Source organism: Candoia aspera, chromosome 5 (assembly GCF_035149785.1).
Source record: "Candoia aspera isolate rCanAsp1 chromosome 5, rCanAsp1.hap2, whole genome shotgun sequence".
In the NCBI taxonomy this organism is placed as follows: Eukaryota; Metazoa; Chordata; class Lepidosauria; order Squamata; family Boidae; genus Candoia; species Candoia aspera.
In genome coordinates, this window is record NC_086157.1 from 25,454,394 (window position 1) to 25,469,871 (window position 15,478).

Below are 15,478 nucleotides of genomic sequence, written 5' to 3' on the forward strand. Positions count from 1 at the left end.
TTTCTAGCTGAAATGTTTCCAGCCTTCATGGGAGAGCAGGACAGCAAAGCTGCTGCAGGAACCTGAAAGAAAGATAGTGCTGCTTTAAGGAGTCTAGACTTTGAAGTTAATGCCGCTCTTAAAGCAGCAGCATCTTTTCTTATACCTGCATGAAAGCCCGAAAAAAAATGGGCTGTTCTAATGAATTTGATAACTTAATAAATAGGTGCTGCACTGGTATGCATACAAAATCCAAAATGCTTTTGAAGCATGCACAGCCCTAGTCTGGGTGTGGGTGTGGGTACAGACACATGTATTGTTGCTGTTGTGGCTAGCCAAAATCAATCCACTGAAAGATGAAGGCCTCTGCATTGCAGGTTATGGGCTGTAATTGGCCACCCTGGTCCCAGGTGAGTTGGTGAGTGGTGGGTTTTGCTTTCCCAGTCTAGGTGCCTAGTGCTGGGCAAAGTCCCCCAGCCATGATGCGTGCCCCTTTCGTGCCACTTTTCTTCACAGCAGGCATCTGTGAAATTAACTACTAAGAGAAAAGGGGATGGAAAAGAAGAAATCTCTCCCCTATGAACTTTTAATAAGCATATTTTGCAAAACGAATTTAAGAAAGCACCAGTGAGGCTTTTTTCTGCCTATGATGCTGGCCTGATGTTGATAATACTGAGCAGAGTCTCTGAATGGAGGTACAGTAAAAGCTAAAATAATATGAGACACTCCTCCCCAAGGAATCAGAGCACCACTGAAAGGTAAGAGCCTAGGTTAGCTTAACTTTCCACATCAGGCTTTCTTTCCTCCTTGTTCTTTCAGTAAGTTCTATAGAGCTTGGAGTTTGTCTGTGAGCTTGGAGTTTGAATTCTGGGAGTTGAAGTCCACATATCTTAAGGTTGCCACGGTTGAGAAACACTATTCAATCCCATGTAATATAAAGGCAAAGGCTCCATCTGTTGGTTTTGACACCATCACGGAACTTAATCCATTCAGAATGGAATTCACACTGTACACCAACAAAATGCAATTTTATACCTTAGTGACAGAATCCACAGTGCATGTAATATTTTAGATCTCAGGCATCAAGTCATGGTTACCAATCAGAAATTGCATTTTATTTTCAGTCTCTTTTCAATTACCCATGTATAGGTAGCCACAGTCCTCCTGATTACATGTTTCACCAGGTTTCCCATTCATTTAAGTCCTTCTCTGTGATTAAAGTGGGTTAGACTTAAGCACGGGGAAGCAATAATCATACTGCACCAGTAACATATGGTTTTGACTACAAAAATTGTTCCTGCCTCTATATTAATATAGTCAACAAATGTTTAACAGATTCTTCTAGCAGCAGATGGTTTGTAAAATCCCCTACTTCCTCTGTATAGAATAATAGTCAAAGCAGCATCTGAATTATTGTTTCACCATAAATTATCTAATAATATTGCATCAATATATTTTTGGAAATGCAAACTTTGCAAATGACATACTGTAGCTCTGAGGACTATTTGCATGATGATACATGCACATAACCCCTGATAGAGCATTATGCAAAGACATTTAGAGATCACTGTACCTCACTGCCCTTGTGAACACTGGTTCAGATCTGAGATAGATATTATGCTTTTAAAAAATCAAAATTCTCATGGCACACTGGGGGAGGGGCAGAAAACTCTGATGTCTTATTGCAATTTCACATTACATCCATTTATTTATTGTAGAGTTGTTGTTTTTTCCTGTTTCATTCATATCTGCTCTTTCTACAAAATACTCACAAAATTTTTACGGTAATTATACATATATACTCTACTTTTGCCAGTGGTAGAGTCTGAATATAGCCATCCAAACTGCTGCAACGAAGTAATATATTAAACTTTTTATATTAAAATGCAATGCTTTCCCAAACATGTAAACAATTCAACTACTAAGCTTTTATCCTGATTTTACACAAAAGATAAGTACTTTGAAAGAAAGCTGTTTTTTTTCCCTTGAGGAACTAAAGAGCTGGCAAATGTTGATGTACAAAATGCAATTATATGCAAATAAAGCTGGTTACCCCCTCAGTTTTTTTTAATAACTTAATGTTAACTCCACAGTGAATAAACTTCTGCCACTTTTAAAATTTAAGATATTCCTGAGACTTCTGGTTTGTATATGTAAACCATTCTTAGGGCAAGTAATAGTGCAGATGGATATAAAGCCAGAAGTGGCATCTGGCATCCTTGGATAGGCACCTGGATCCCAGAACCCCTGCTGGATCCATCCTGTCCCTACCATTGGTTCAGTTTTTTCCCCCAATCTGATCTGATCTGACCTGATCATAATCCCATTCTGGAAACTCCTTCCCAGCTACTATTTTAGATTGTCAAAGTCCCCAAGAGTGACACCACTTGAAAGGCTTTGTGGAAAATAGAGGCTCCAGTCAGCTGAGCTCAGCACTGATACAGCCTTCCCAGGTAGACCAGACAGGAAACACAACCATAATTCTACTTTATTGTAAGGCTACATTAACAGAATCTTGCAAGTCTGAAGGTACAAATCTCCCGCCATCTCTTTTACAGCCTGATAAGTTAGGGAGGTTCCTTTCTGAGTTAATTTCTCTTCCCATTATGCGGCTGCAGGCTATGGCCCCTCTTATCTAACCATTCCCTAGGCAGCATCTCTTACCCCGCCTCCCAAGGTCATTCCCACATACCATTATAGATACCCATCATTGCCAGGCTAGTATAGCAGCGACTACCAATAGAGGTAGCCGACAAGGACCATTTTGCCCCATTCAGCCTGGAGAGAGATCTGGGTAAGGACTTCTGTCCTAGGTAACCTTCAGGCTGTTTTCGTTCTCTTTTAAAAATGACAAAGTTTGATACATTCTCCATATGACAATACTTTTCTGCCCTAAGACATTCTTCATACTGGTGCACAAAGCAGGCATTTCTAAATAATTTGTACTTAGTATCCAATACAGTTTCATTTATTTAAAGTCAGAGACAAAGCAAAAAGGATTTTTAAGATAACACAATAAGATCATCAATCCATAAAAAAATGTGTCAATGATTTGTCAACCACAGAGTTATCTTTAAACTCAAGCCTCCCCCCAAATGAATAGAAGCTGTGACTTTGACAAGCCAAAGAGAACATACCAATTGCTAATTAGAGCAGAGTAGGAGGCACCACACTGGCTTGGTTGCCTGGCTGGACTACAAAAACAAAAGGATGATCTAGCCTGTGGCAACCTGCAATAGATAGCCGATTATTTGATACGGTTATGAATTTATCAGATGCATTTTCCAGTTCAGGGCTTATTCATGCATCTACAAACCCAGGAGACATGAAGCAGTAAGCCTACTCCTGCACAGACCTATCTCATGTGACAGTAATGAATTTTCACATCTAGGGAAGCTTTTTGCACATCATTAAGCCATCATATAATGCCCAAACCGACGAGAGCTGAATATAGCAGTGTTACTTGGCTGTAACACCTCACTGGATGAAGTTTTTGCAGAGATTGAAACAAATGATCTGAGTTTGCAACCATGCTTGCTGAAGATCAACATATACATACATACATACATACATACATATATATATATATATATTCCATTCCATTAATGAGAACAAGGAGGCTATATTTTAGACAAGCTGGAGGAGCAAATACTATTAGATTTTAAGAGCAGGTGGAAATCCTCAGTAGAAGACCCAATACTCTTAACAATGTAGCTCTTTCTCTTAGTTATAGGAGATTCTGTATGTCAAGTGCTTTAGAGTTCCTGTAAAGTTCCTCAAGGCCAATAACCTCTGAGACATATCTGTTCACACAAAAATGTCTTTTTTGGTTTTTCCTTCCCTGAAAAGGATCTGCTACCCTCAGCCATGGAGGAAGCTCCATCCCAATTGCACTGATTGTTGGATATGTACCCTAGAGTCACTAAGTACCAAATATGTTTTGTTATACACCAGCAGAATTAAGCCTGGACATTCATTCTGCTGTACAAAAAGCACATGGAGCTCTGTTAAGTATTAGACAGGTAGTCCTCGTTTAGCAACTGTTCACAGTTACAACAGTGATGAATATGTAACTTTATGTCCTAACAGCCAGGAACCACGCTGAGACAAGGAATAGGTCTCTAGTGTTTATTTACTGCCACATAACAGAGAATCCTATCAAACTGAAGAAGCGTGGGAAAACGCAGACATATAAGCCCCAAAGACTAAGGTGGGCCCGATCTGTGTCTCTTTGAATGGCCACCTAATTCCTCAGTACTACGCATGCGCTTTACAGCCTGGATGGGAGCCCCCTGCTCGCCATCCTCACTCATGACACTTTACGACCAATCCTCGCATTTATGACCTTTGCAGGTGTAAAGCTAAGGAAAGCTGAAGTAAGAGTATATGCACAGTCATGGTTTCACTTAGTGGTCTCTTCACTTAATGACCGAGTTGCAGGTCCCAATTGTGGTTGCTAAACGAGGAGTACCTATATATTATTATTTATACCAGGAAGTTATTGCAATATACTGAACATTCACATGAGAAACATATATAAAGCTACCAGTTTCAACCATTTTATGGTCACATAAATAACACACATGAAAATCCTTTTTCTTAAAAGATGCAGTCAGATGCTGACTACCTCCCTCAAGTTTTGAATATCCTAGGAGTACTGTGATAGTTATTTTTAGTTATACTAAAGCAAAGTTCTGAAAACAGTTTGAAGCATCCTACAATGGTACAGAATATCGTGTTTTACATGACCTGACAAATAAGTCATTGCATAATGGAGCTGGCAGTGATTCATCACTACAATACGAAGCTTATAGAGAATAATGTGAGTTGTTAGATCATTTCCCACCCCTGTTTGCCACACAAACTTTGTGTTACCCAATATACTCTTGGTAATTGCCATCACAAAAATACCTAAACCAGAGGTTTTATAATCTATATCTTTTTAGGGTGCAAGTTTTCTCTGCTTGCACAATCTGGTGGACTGTATGGGTGTATAGACCTGGCAGAAGTTGGGCTGGCTGGTTTTCTAAACCATTTTGGTGTTTCAACTGACTTAATCATATGGAGAAATGCCTATGAAACAGATGCCATGTGGTGCTTTCAGAATTGTTCTGCTTGTCCTGTGCCCAGGTAGAAGTCCTCTTTTGTATCAGCTTGCCACATGGAATGCACATTATCTTCTTTTGCTTTTTTGGTGGGATGGGGAAAAGTCATATGTATACATGCACACACAGACACACACTGCTGATACTGACTTATTTTTGCATGTTGAGAACCATTTCTGACAATCTGCAGAGGCAGGATTTACAACACACACACACACAAAGATATAACAAACAGAATTGCCCAAATATATATTTGATATTTTAATCAAAAGGAGCATATTTGATGCAGCCAAAAGGAGTGCCAAATAATATTCACCTTGCCAAGCATGAATTATTTCTCTGCCGCTTAGTGCCCCACACCATGCTGGGTCTCGGTGTCATTTTCCTCTTCTTTTGCTATCACCAACTTTGTTCCCATTTATCTTGTAATCCACCTAGTTGTGATTAAACATGTAAATGACTTCACAAACCTTCCTGTGGGTCATTATACCAGATGAAACATGACAAGATCAGCAAAATCATATGGCTCACCATAGCCAACAGGATTTCAGCAGCAGTGTTTTTTGCAAAGATGACAAAGTAATAGAAATAAAATGATGCTGAGAAAAACGAGCACGGGAGCAAACACTGTATGCTTGCAACACATGCCTAAATGACTGACATGGAATGTATTTTCCAAGATTGAGGTGTTTTATTTTTTTCCTAAAAAAAAAAGCAGGGGATGAATAAATCAAGATAAATGGTTTGATCTCATTGCTAATCCTGTGGAAGGAAGCAATGCTTTAATGCAGGGAGTGATGTCCTCAAATGCTCCCATTCTATCTAGCTTTTTTCCCCACAAGTTTTGCAAATAAGTGAATGAAGATTGATAGTAAGTGGTAACCTAGACAGCAAGAAGCTTTTGTAGGGTTCTATAAGAGTATGTGAAAGTTTTCAAGAGAAAAATTAACTGATTTCCATAGTCAGAAGGATCCCTTCCATCACAGCCATCACCAATTCAGTCATTTTGCATAATCCTAAACCATTTTGAATTATTTCATTTAAAACAGTTCTTACTTTACTAGGAAGCTGAAATTCAGTAATCCAAGTACATTACATAATAAATCTTGTCTCACTTATGGCACACTTAAAAGCTATGAGAGAGACAGAGAGAGAGAAAAAGAAAATATATACAGAAGTAGAACAACAGAGCTCTAGAGAGGTGCTCCTTATATTATATTACATTTTAAGAAATATTTTGCTGAGCTGATTGATTAGGATGGGCGGGTTTCTTTGTTTCTGTTCATCTTACATTTATGTAGTCTAGCAGCCTCATTCTATACCACAAATCTGTCATTCTTCAGTGTTTCATGGCAATGTTAGGGATATTCGGTCCCAAGCCAGATCTCACAAGCATTTCCAGTCCAGCCTTCCCAGCACTCGCAGTTTCCACAGCTACATATACCATTTCCTGGAACAAAACAACACAGGCTATCATGATCCATAATTGAAATTAAACATGGGTTGCTCTGTGAAAGTAACGAACCATCAGAAAAACTGCTTGTATTTTTCTTTCTACATATTTTCTCCTTCTGGCCTTAACTGAAGCACTCTCAGGTCTTAAGGCATCTGTTTTCCCCTTATATCCCTCCAAATTAACCAAAAAGAGGGCCCGAGAGCCACACAAGGGATCCTGGAGGACCACACATAAACCCTACACACTTTCTGCATCTCTGTTCTAAGGAGATCAGATAGTGAGCAAGAACTGAGGTAGGATCCCCTAGGAGGTAGCAACTGCTTCAAAGTAACTCACCAAAGTTCATACAGTAGTTCAGATGGCATTTCAGCCCAGTTCTCCCCAGTCCAATTCTAGCACTAACTCAACTTCTGAAAGTGTGAAATTGTGATAGTTTGTGTCTGTGTGTATGAGTGGGAAGGAGAAGGAATATAACACCAGCTAAATGCAGCTGCACCACTTTGAGACGAGTCCAGCCCACTTGGAGCCTGACCTGACACAGGGGTTCCTTAACATGCCCTGAAATACTATCCATTAGCTCAGAGTTTCTCAACCAGGGTTCCGTGTAACCCTAGGGTTCTGCAAGAGGTCACTAGGCGTTCCCTGGGAGATCATGATTTATTTAAAAAAAAATATTTCAAATTCAGCAACTTCATATTAGAGAGGTTAAGTTTCATTCTTTATTTTTAGTTTAAGAACACTGTTAATGCATATATACAGGCTTACACATGAAACAAATATACAGTAATAATTTTGCAACTTGTGGCCTATATTTGAGCCTGAATGTGCAGGGGTTCCCTGAGGCCTGAAAAATATTTCAAGCGTTCCTCCAAGGTCAAAAAGTTGAGAAAGGTTGCCTTAGCTGGCAGGAAATGATATTCTGTGTGTCATTTGCAGTTCTTGGGTATAATGGAACAAGTTACTCCTTCTTCTTTTGAAAATCAGTTTTTTAATAGGGACTGGAAGGAAATAGTCGATCAATTCCATTTTTTTTCAAGCATTTCTAAAGAACGCTCTGAATGTCCACTACTTTTCAGGGAGACTCAAGCAGACTTATACATCATCACTGTACACAATATTGGAGAGATGACCTGAGATGGTTGGGAGAAGTTTAGCTTTCTGTCAGCAGACAGAGAATGGCTGCTCTCTCCTCTTTGTGTCTGTGTCTGTGTCTGTGTCTATCCAAGAGAGAGACGTTGATGCTTTCCTGTTGACCCTATAAGCCTTTGCTTCATACCCATAGCCCTTTTCTTTTTCCAGGTCTAGTTAGTAGAATTTTGCTCACTTCTTCATGAATGAAGACTATCTTTGAAAGTCAGGAAGGTATTTCTTCCCATTCATTTGGAATTGGATGAGAGCATGCAATGTTCAAAGAGCAGATAGGCTGAATATGGAGATCATACAACACCTGTGCAAATAAGGCCATCATATTTGTCGCAATCCCGGTCATCACATTCACAGAATTCTCCTGTAATGTACCATTCCTGGGAAGAACAGATGCATTTTCCACAGTGACAGGAACCTGAAAGGACATAAAAATTATTACTGGTACTTATAGAACAATAGAATTTTTCAATCAGACATGGGACATCTTAGGTAATCAGTGCCTATCAATAAATGATTGTCTACAAGGAGGTCATCAAGATAAAAGCCTGTTGGTGAGAAGGATGTTCTATAGAGGGCTTTAACTTGAAGCATTCTTTATATGCCCTACAGTGATTTCCCTCCATTTTGATTTAATCAGGAGTTGCTTGGAAGAAGGATGTTTTGTCTTTGTTCCAAAGCTCTAAAATCAAAGCTATTCTTCTCTGAGGGATTAAAGGAGACTGGATGAAGGCGTGTGAAAAGATTTAGCTAAGGTGAAGGGAAGAGAAAGGGAAAAACCCCAAGGTTACTGAAACTACAAAGAATAAAAGGGATAAAAACAGGGTGAGGTAGTAAGAACAAGTCTCTTTGGACTGTATATTATCTTCTAGCTGTGTGGAAGTGCAACCTGGCTCACATATCCCCCTTGCTTTTCTTTTGAGCACTTTTTTCCCAGACCAGAGTGCAAACATTTGGGCATGAGCTGTATGAAAAGAACACCAGACCTCCAGGGTTTCTGTCTATTAGCTATGCTTCATTTGATGCCTCCAGGCAAAAATGGGTATGATCAAAAACAAAGATGGCAAGGACCTAACAGAAGAAGAAGAGATCAAGAAAAGGTGGCAAGAATATACGGAAGACCTGTATAGGAAGGATAACAATATCGGGGATAGCTTTGATGGTGTGGTCAGTGAGCTAGAGCCAGACATCCTGAAGAGTGAGGTTGAATGGGCCTTAAGAAGCATTGCTAATAACAAGGCAGCAGGAGACGACGGCATCCCAGCTGAACTGTTCAAAATCTTGCAAGATGATGCTGTCAAGGTAATGCATGCTATATGCCAGCAAATTTGGAAAACACAAGAATGGCCATCAGACTGGAAAAAATCAACTTATATCCCCATACCAAAAAAGGGAAACACTAAAGAATGTTCAAACTATTGAACAGTGGCACTCATTTAACATGCCAGTAAGGTAATGCTCAAGATCCTGCAAGGTAGACTTCAGCAATTCATGGAGCGAGAATTGCCAGACGTACAAGCTGGGTTTAGAAAAGGCAGAGGAACTACGAACCAAATTGCCAATATCCGATGGATAATGGAAAAAGCCAGGGAGTTTCAGAAAAACATCTATTTCTGTTTTATTGACTATTCTAAAGCCTTTGACTGTGTGGACCATAACAAATTTTGGCAAGTTCTTAGTGGTATGGGGATACCAAGTCATCTTGTATGCCTCCTGAAGAATCTGTATAATGACCAAGTAGCAACAGTAAGAACAGACCACGGAAGAACGGACTGGTTTAAGATTGGGAAAGGAGTACGGCAGGGCTGTACACTCTCACCCTACCTATTCAACTTGTATGCAGAACACATCATGCGACATGCTGGGCTTGAGGAATCCAAGGCTGGAGTTAAAATCACTGGAAGAAACATTAACAATCTTAGATATGCAGATGATACCACTTTGATGGCTGAAAGCGAAGAGGAACTGAGGAGCCTTATGATGAAGGTGAAAGAAGAAAGTGCAAAAGCTGGCTTACAGCTAAACCTCAAAAAAACCAAGATTATGGCAACCAGCTTGATTGATAACTGGCAAATAGAGGCAGAAAACATAGAGGCAGTGAAAGACTTTGTATTTCTAGGTGCGAAGATTACTGCAGATGCTGACTGCAGTCAGGAAATCAGAAGACACTTAATCCTTGGGAGAAGAGCAATGACAAATCTTGATAAAATAATTAAGAGCAGAGACATCACACTGACAACAAAGGTCCGCATAGTTAAAGCAATGGTGTTCCCCGTAGTAACATATGGCTGTGAGAGCTGGACCATAAGGAAGGCTGAGAGAAGGAAGATAGATGCTTTTGAACTGTGATGCTGGAGGAAAATTCTGAGAGTGCCTTGGACTGCAAGAAGATCAAACCAGTCCATCCTCCAGGAAATAAAGCCAGACTGCTCACTTGAGGGAATGATATTAAAGGCAAAACTGAAATCCTTTGGCCACATAATGAGAGGACAGGACACCCTGGAGAAGATGCTGATGCTAGGGAGAGTGGAAGGCAAAAGGAAGAGGGGCCGACCAAGGGCAAGGTGGATGGATGATATTCTAGAGGTGACGGACTCGTACTTGGGGGAGCTGGGGGTGTTGACAACCGGCAGGAAGCTCTGGCATGGGCTTGTCAATGAAGTCACGAAGAGTCGGGAGCGACTAAACAAATAAACATCATAAACATTTGATGCCACACAACACTGTGCCAAGAGGTCCATCTTTTAAGAGTCATTTTTTTTCAGCAGAGAAGAGTTAATTCTCTCCAACAATACTTGTCTTCAAACTAATGATCTCAACGGTGTGTGCAGATATGCTAAAATCCCCCTGAATAACAAGCAGTGTGCAGAACTGCCGGATCCTCCTTGAATCAAGTTTGACTCCCAGTGACTTCACTAGTTTTCTTTGTGACAATACAGATGCAGATTCCCATTGCCTTCTTCTAGTATGTTTCCTTCAACTTCTCCATCTAGCATAAATCCCTGGTATTTCCTGGAATCTTTATCCAAGTAGTAACCGGGCCCAATTCTACTTTGTTTCCCTACCCAGACAAGGTCACAATTTAGCTTTTTCAAGGTCAGCTAGATGCTGCCACCTAGCTGGGCTTATTCTGCAAACAAGACTGTCATTCAAAAGTCACGTTGTACTGCAGTTATACGCTTGGTGTATTTTATAAATTTACTTATAAAATATATTACTTTGTTTTCATACTTACTGTAAGTGGAAGTTCAACTTAAAAATAGTACATTGTGAGTATACTTTCCAGACTGCAGAGTTTTTGAGAAAAGGTAGCTTTAAAAGATTTGAAGAAGTCGAATTTATGTGAATTCAAGAAATCCAAGAATCTCCAGATTATATAGGGTGACCAAACGAAGCAAATAGGATGACTCTGCCATAAATAGGATGACTCTGCCATAATATGGCCCAGGGTAATTTGAAATGCAGGTAGAGAAAAACCATAGTTACTATTTTTAATTTGCCAAAACAAGACAGTGGCTGAGAATCTTGGGTTATGCTATCATCTAAGTCAGTGTTTCTCAACAGCAGCAACTTTAAGATGTGTGGACTTCAACTCTCAGAATTCCCCAGCCAGCATTCCCCTTGCCTAAATAAATGGAATTCAGCAGTTTCCCAAAAAGTCTGTGCCATATACTCCTATGGCCCAATTGGTGAAAACTAAATGCAACCTTTAACTTTCCACCAACAGTCCTTTAAAAGGTGAGTTCAGCAATAGGCAATTTCTGATTTGCAGGCCCCATCCAGGAAATCAGGAATGGGGCATTTTCTTCAATTAGGTAAAGCAACAGTCAGTCTCCCCAGAGAGACTGACCTTCCATCGTCCACCATATTCTATAAAACCGAGGATAGTCCTCAAGGAGGGAGAGGAGGAGGAGGGATACAAGATGAAATTTCTCCACCCATCATCTCTGTAATGAATTCTGAATATTATTCAAGGAAGGAATCAGTAACTCATTTTTATAGGATGACTGTATTGATTTAATCTGGAAATCTGTCTGTGTGTGATTATTACCTTGCATCCCTCTTTTCCTAGCAAACTCCTTTTTGTATCTTGAGATATGGATCATTTTATTTTAAAAGGGAATTAAAACCTTCCTGATGTGTAAGACTGCTCAACTGCACAGCTATCCCTTATGTTGCAGGACTCTTGAGTTCATTATGTCTGTTGGAAAATTACTATGAATAATTTCCAGTTTAGTTTGCACTCAGCACACTCCTAGTCAATTCCTATATCCAAATCAGAGCAAGCACCTACCTCTAGGCCTCACTTATCCACCGCAATTGGGACCAGCAACTCTATCACTAAGTGGTACGGTCATTAAGCATGATGTCACATGACCACACTGAATTACAATGTCAGTTCTGCTGCTGTTTTTAAGCAAATCACTGCAGGTCGTTACGTGCGACATCATGTGACTGTGACAACTTCCTGTCAGCTTCCCCATTGACTTTGCTTATCGGAAGCCAGCTGTGAAGGTTGCAAATGACAAGCACATGACCGTGGGATGCTGCAGCTGTCGAAAATTTGAGCCGGTTGCCAAGCACCTGAATCATGTTCATGTGACCATGGGGACACTGTGACGGCTGCAACTTCAAGGACCAGTCATAAGTCTCGTTTTTTGGTGCTCTCATAATGGTTGCTGGACAAGTGATCACTAAGCAAGGACTACCTATATGCCACTTAGCTCTGCTACCAAAAAAATATAGCCTGATGTTTATGCGGTAAACATCAGCAAATGTCAAAAACAGTCTTGGGACCAAAGACAGACAAAAACAGAGAGACAGAAAGAGAAAGGAGCAATAGGCAATAATTTACATTACCTATACCTATATTACCTTACAGTACATTACATTACCTCTCTATCTCAAAAAGACACAGATTTCTAGGGCCATTGGAAACCATGCTGTGGGTAGTTAGCATGGACTAATCACAAGGAATGGCCTTTGGTTAATCCAGCTTTAACCCGTTGGCTTCTCCACTAAATAGATGTTTTATGGGAGACTGAAGTTATAATGATAGCAGAATAGAGATGGAAACTAAGACACCATGTGAATCCTCCTCTATTCTACACCATGAAGGAAACAAGTTGCTGGATGGGGATGATATACCCAACAATTTATAGGCTTTCAGTAAGAATTATATAAAAAAAAAAAAACCTCCTTTATATTTGTTCTAGAGAGAAAAAAATGAGAATCAGGAGGTTCAGTCTAATGGGAGGCAGACTATTTTAAGAATCTTTTACGAGAAAACCCTGGGGATTTTAATTTCCCTTCCTGCTTTGTAACAGAGTCTCATCTCAGTTCTGGAGAATCAGATTTAGTAAAAAGCTGTTATCTATATCACCACTTAGAAGCTGGACCTCTTTTCTGACAAATCAAGTGAATTTTTTTTTAAAAAAATGTGATTTTGGCAAAAAATACATCACACACGCACACAGACATGCACACACAATAGGACACATAAAACACAAAAGTATAGGTGTGCTATAGTGGTAAATGAAATTCATGCAAATTATAATCAAATCCTGCAGTGCTCCTTTGCCTGCCCCAATTTCCCAAAATGTTTGAGGAAGGCTGGATACAGCCCTATGTTCTTAGGTTAAGCTTCTCCACTAAATAGATGTTTTATGGGAGACTGAATTTATTCTACAAAAATAAAAATATCACATTCTACTTCATCTTAGAAGACTCTGTCTTATATTCTTTTCTTCTTCCCTGGACTCACCATCAGGGCATTCTAACCAGGACCCTATTTGTTGCAAATGCCACTGATCTTCAAAGACTAGACCAAAATACAATTTATAAGTGAAAGCTGATTATTACAATTTGCTAACTTATAACACCTCTAAAATAAGGGAACTGAATGAACTTTGATGGATATGTATTGCATGGACAGTGCAAGAGAAGGAGTGTGGGTGGTGGAAGAGAACTTTTCCATTCTGCTCAATAGCAAATTTCCTTCTTACAAGTTTAGCAAATGTACAGTCACCTGCTGCTGGTAGCACTTAGAGTGTAATGCTAAAACATATTCCACAATACACAATGACCCCATATCAATATATACACCCACAAGGACACCACCAAATGGAATTGCATGCTGTTGGTAAATAGTTCCTGAGGACAGAGCTTCTAAATACAATGTGGAGTACTTCGCAACAAGAGTTCTCTGTATTATAAACATGCTTTGAAAAGCTGTTTTAACAGCCAGGGGTTACCAAAGACAGGGCCACAAGTTGTAAAGCACAAGTTGTACTTTTTAATCTTCAGGAACATGCCCAACCAAAGCACCACTCAGTTCCCCACATACTTACCCTTTCCTGAGCACAATACGCCATTGGCCGATTCACACAAACTTCTGCTCTCGTCTTCTGCCATGCTGCATTTCCTTGGGTGTTGACACAATTTTCCAAACCATCCATCCTTACAAATGCAGCGACCACAGGAACAAGTCCCGTAATCTAAATAGAAGGAGAATCCATGAGGCGGGGACTTTAATATGCAGAGGTGACTTGCCTCATATTTGATATATTCCTGCTCCCTCCCAGCACTGTTTTCCCTGTCATGGTACTGAGGTTGGAAGAAAAAGGCTTTCTGCTAAATATCTGTAGAAGAGTCTTGTCAGAAACTTTGTTCAAGCCCTAATGAAACTTTATTTTTTATTTTTTATTGATTTTATTGTAATTTCTTTGTTTGATTGTTGTGAGCTGCCCAGAGTCATTGAGAGTTGTTGTTGTTGTTGTTGTTGTTGTTATCATAAATGAATAGTAGTAGTAGTAGTAGTTATTATTAGGGTAAATGCCCCTGATGAAATTCTTATTGATAACTAAGTTGCATGATCTTGTCATGGAGGATAATGGCCTTATCTCCAAGTGGGTACTTGAGCTAAATCAAAATGGTTGCACCTGCATGAAGGTAACCGAGTTTGCAACAATCCATAAAGAAAAGCTCCTGTTATACTTGTAGCTTTGAGAAAGGGAACATTCAGCAGATACAATGATCTCTATTCAAATGAAGAATGGTGAGCCTGCTGGATATTTGCCGATCTCAGAATGCATTTCTAATGCTTGCATTTTGCCCAAATGGAAGCTGGTCACAGCCTGGATGGGAGACTAACAGCCTGAGAGAGGAAGATCTGAAATCTATTATCTTGTCCCAGCCTGATCCCTTCCTATGGAAATTTAGGGTTGTCTTTCTCCCTACAAGACACATTAAGATGGATAATGAAATAGTGGTACAGATTTCTGGGTAGCCACATGATGTTTCTGCTTTGGCCTCACCTTATTCCTTATTCTCTATGCTACTTAAAATGAAGTTGTTTAGTGAAAACATTTGGAGATCAATGGCTGTTCCACATGCAAGGATCAGGGCACCCTTGAATATCCCTATAATGCCATGTACAGTATCTCCCAGTGGTCTTTGCACTTGGAGCTTATTAAGGTCAGTGATTAATTATCCCACCCGCTGTTCCAAAGAGAACGCAGTGAAGATAGATTTGTGATATTTTCTTCATAGCTGTGGAGTGCACAATTCTTCCTTAGAGGCAATTTCTACCATGTTACAGCTCCTAGTTCCAGGGATTTCCCTTCTATTCCTGAAGTGAAAATACCATCACTCCCTACTACCATTCCTCTCTTGTAGGCAATCAGTAGAGGAATTTCTTGTTGTGTTCAGTTGATGTGTTGAGTTGATGCTCAATTGCTTCTCTCATCTGGCTGCAAAAATTCCTTGGTTTTTTTTCCCCCTAAAGCCGCTGGCC

General features: G+C 39.9%; 1 protein-coding gene across 1 annotated transcript in view; it reads right to left on the bottom strand.

Moving 5' to 3' along the window:
* Positions 1-6,303: 6,303 nt before the first annotated feature.
* Positions 6,304-15,478, bottom strand: part of ITGBL1 (integrin subunit beta like 1) — a 122,249-nt gene continuing 113,074 nt past the window's right edge. The window contains exons 8-10 of the mRNA XM_063304387.1: positions 14,034-14,180; positions 7,988-8,101; positions 6,304-6,534 (exon numbers count right to left, since the gene is read on the bottom strand). Coding sequence (XP_063160457.1) covers positions 6,443-6,534; positions 7,988-8,101; positions 14,034-14,180 — 353 coding nt within the window. The 3' untranslated portion in view covers positions 6,304-6,442. The remainder of the gene's footprint in view (positions 6,535-7,987; positions 8,102-14,033; positions 14,181-15,478) is intronic.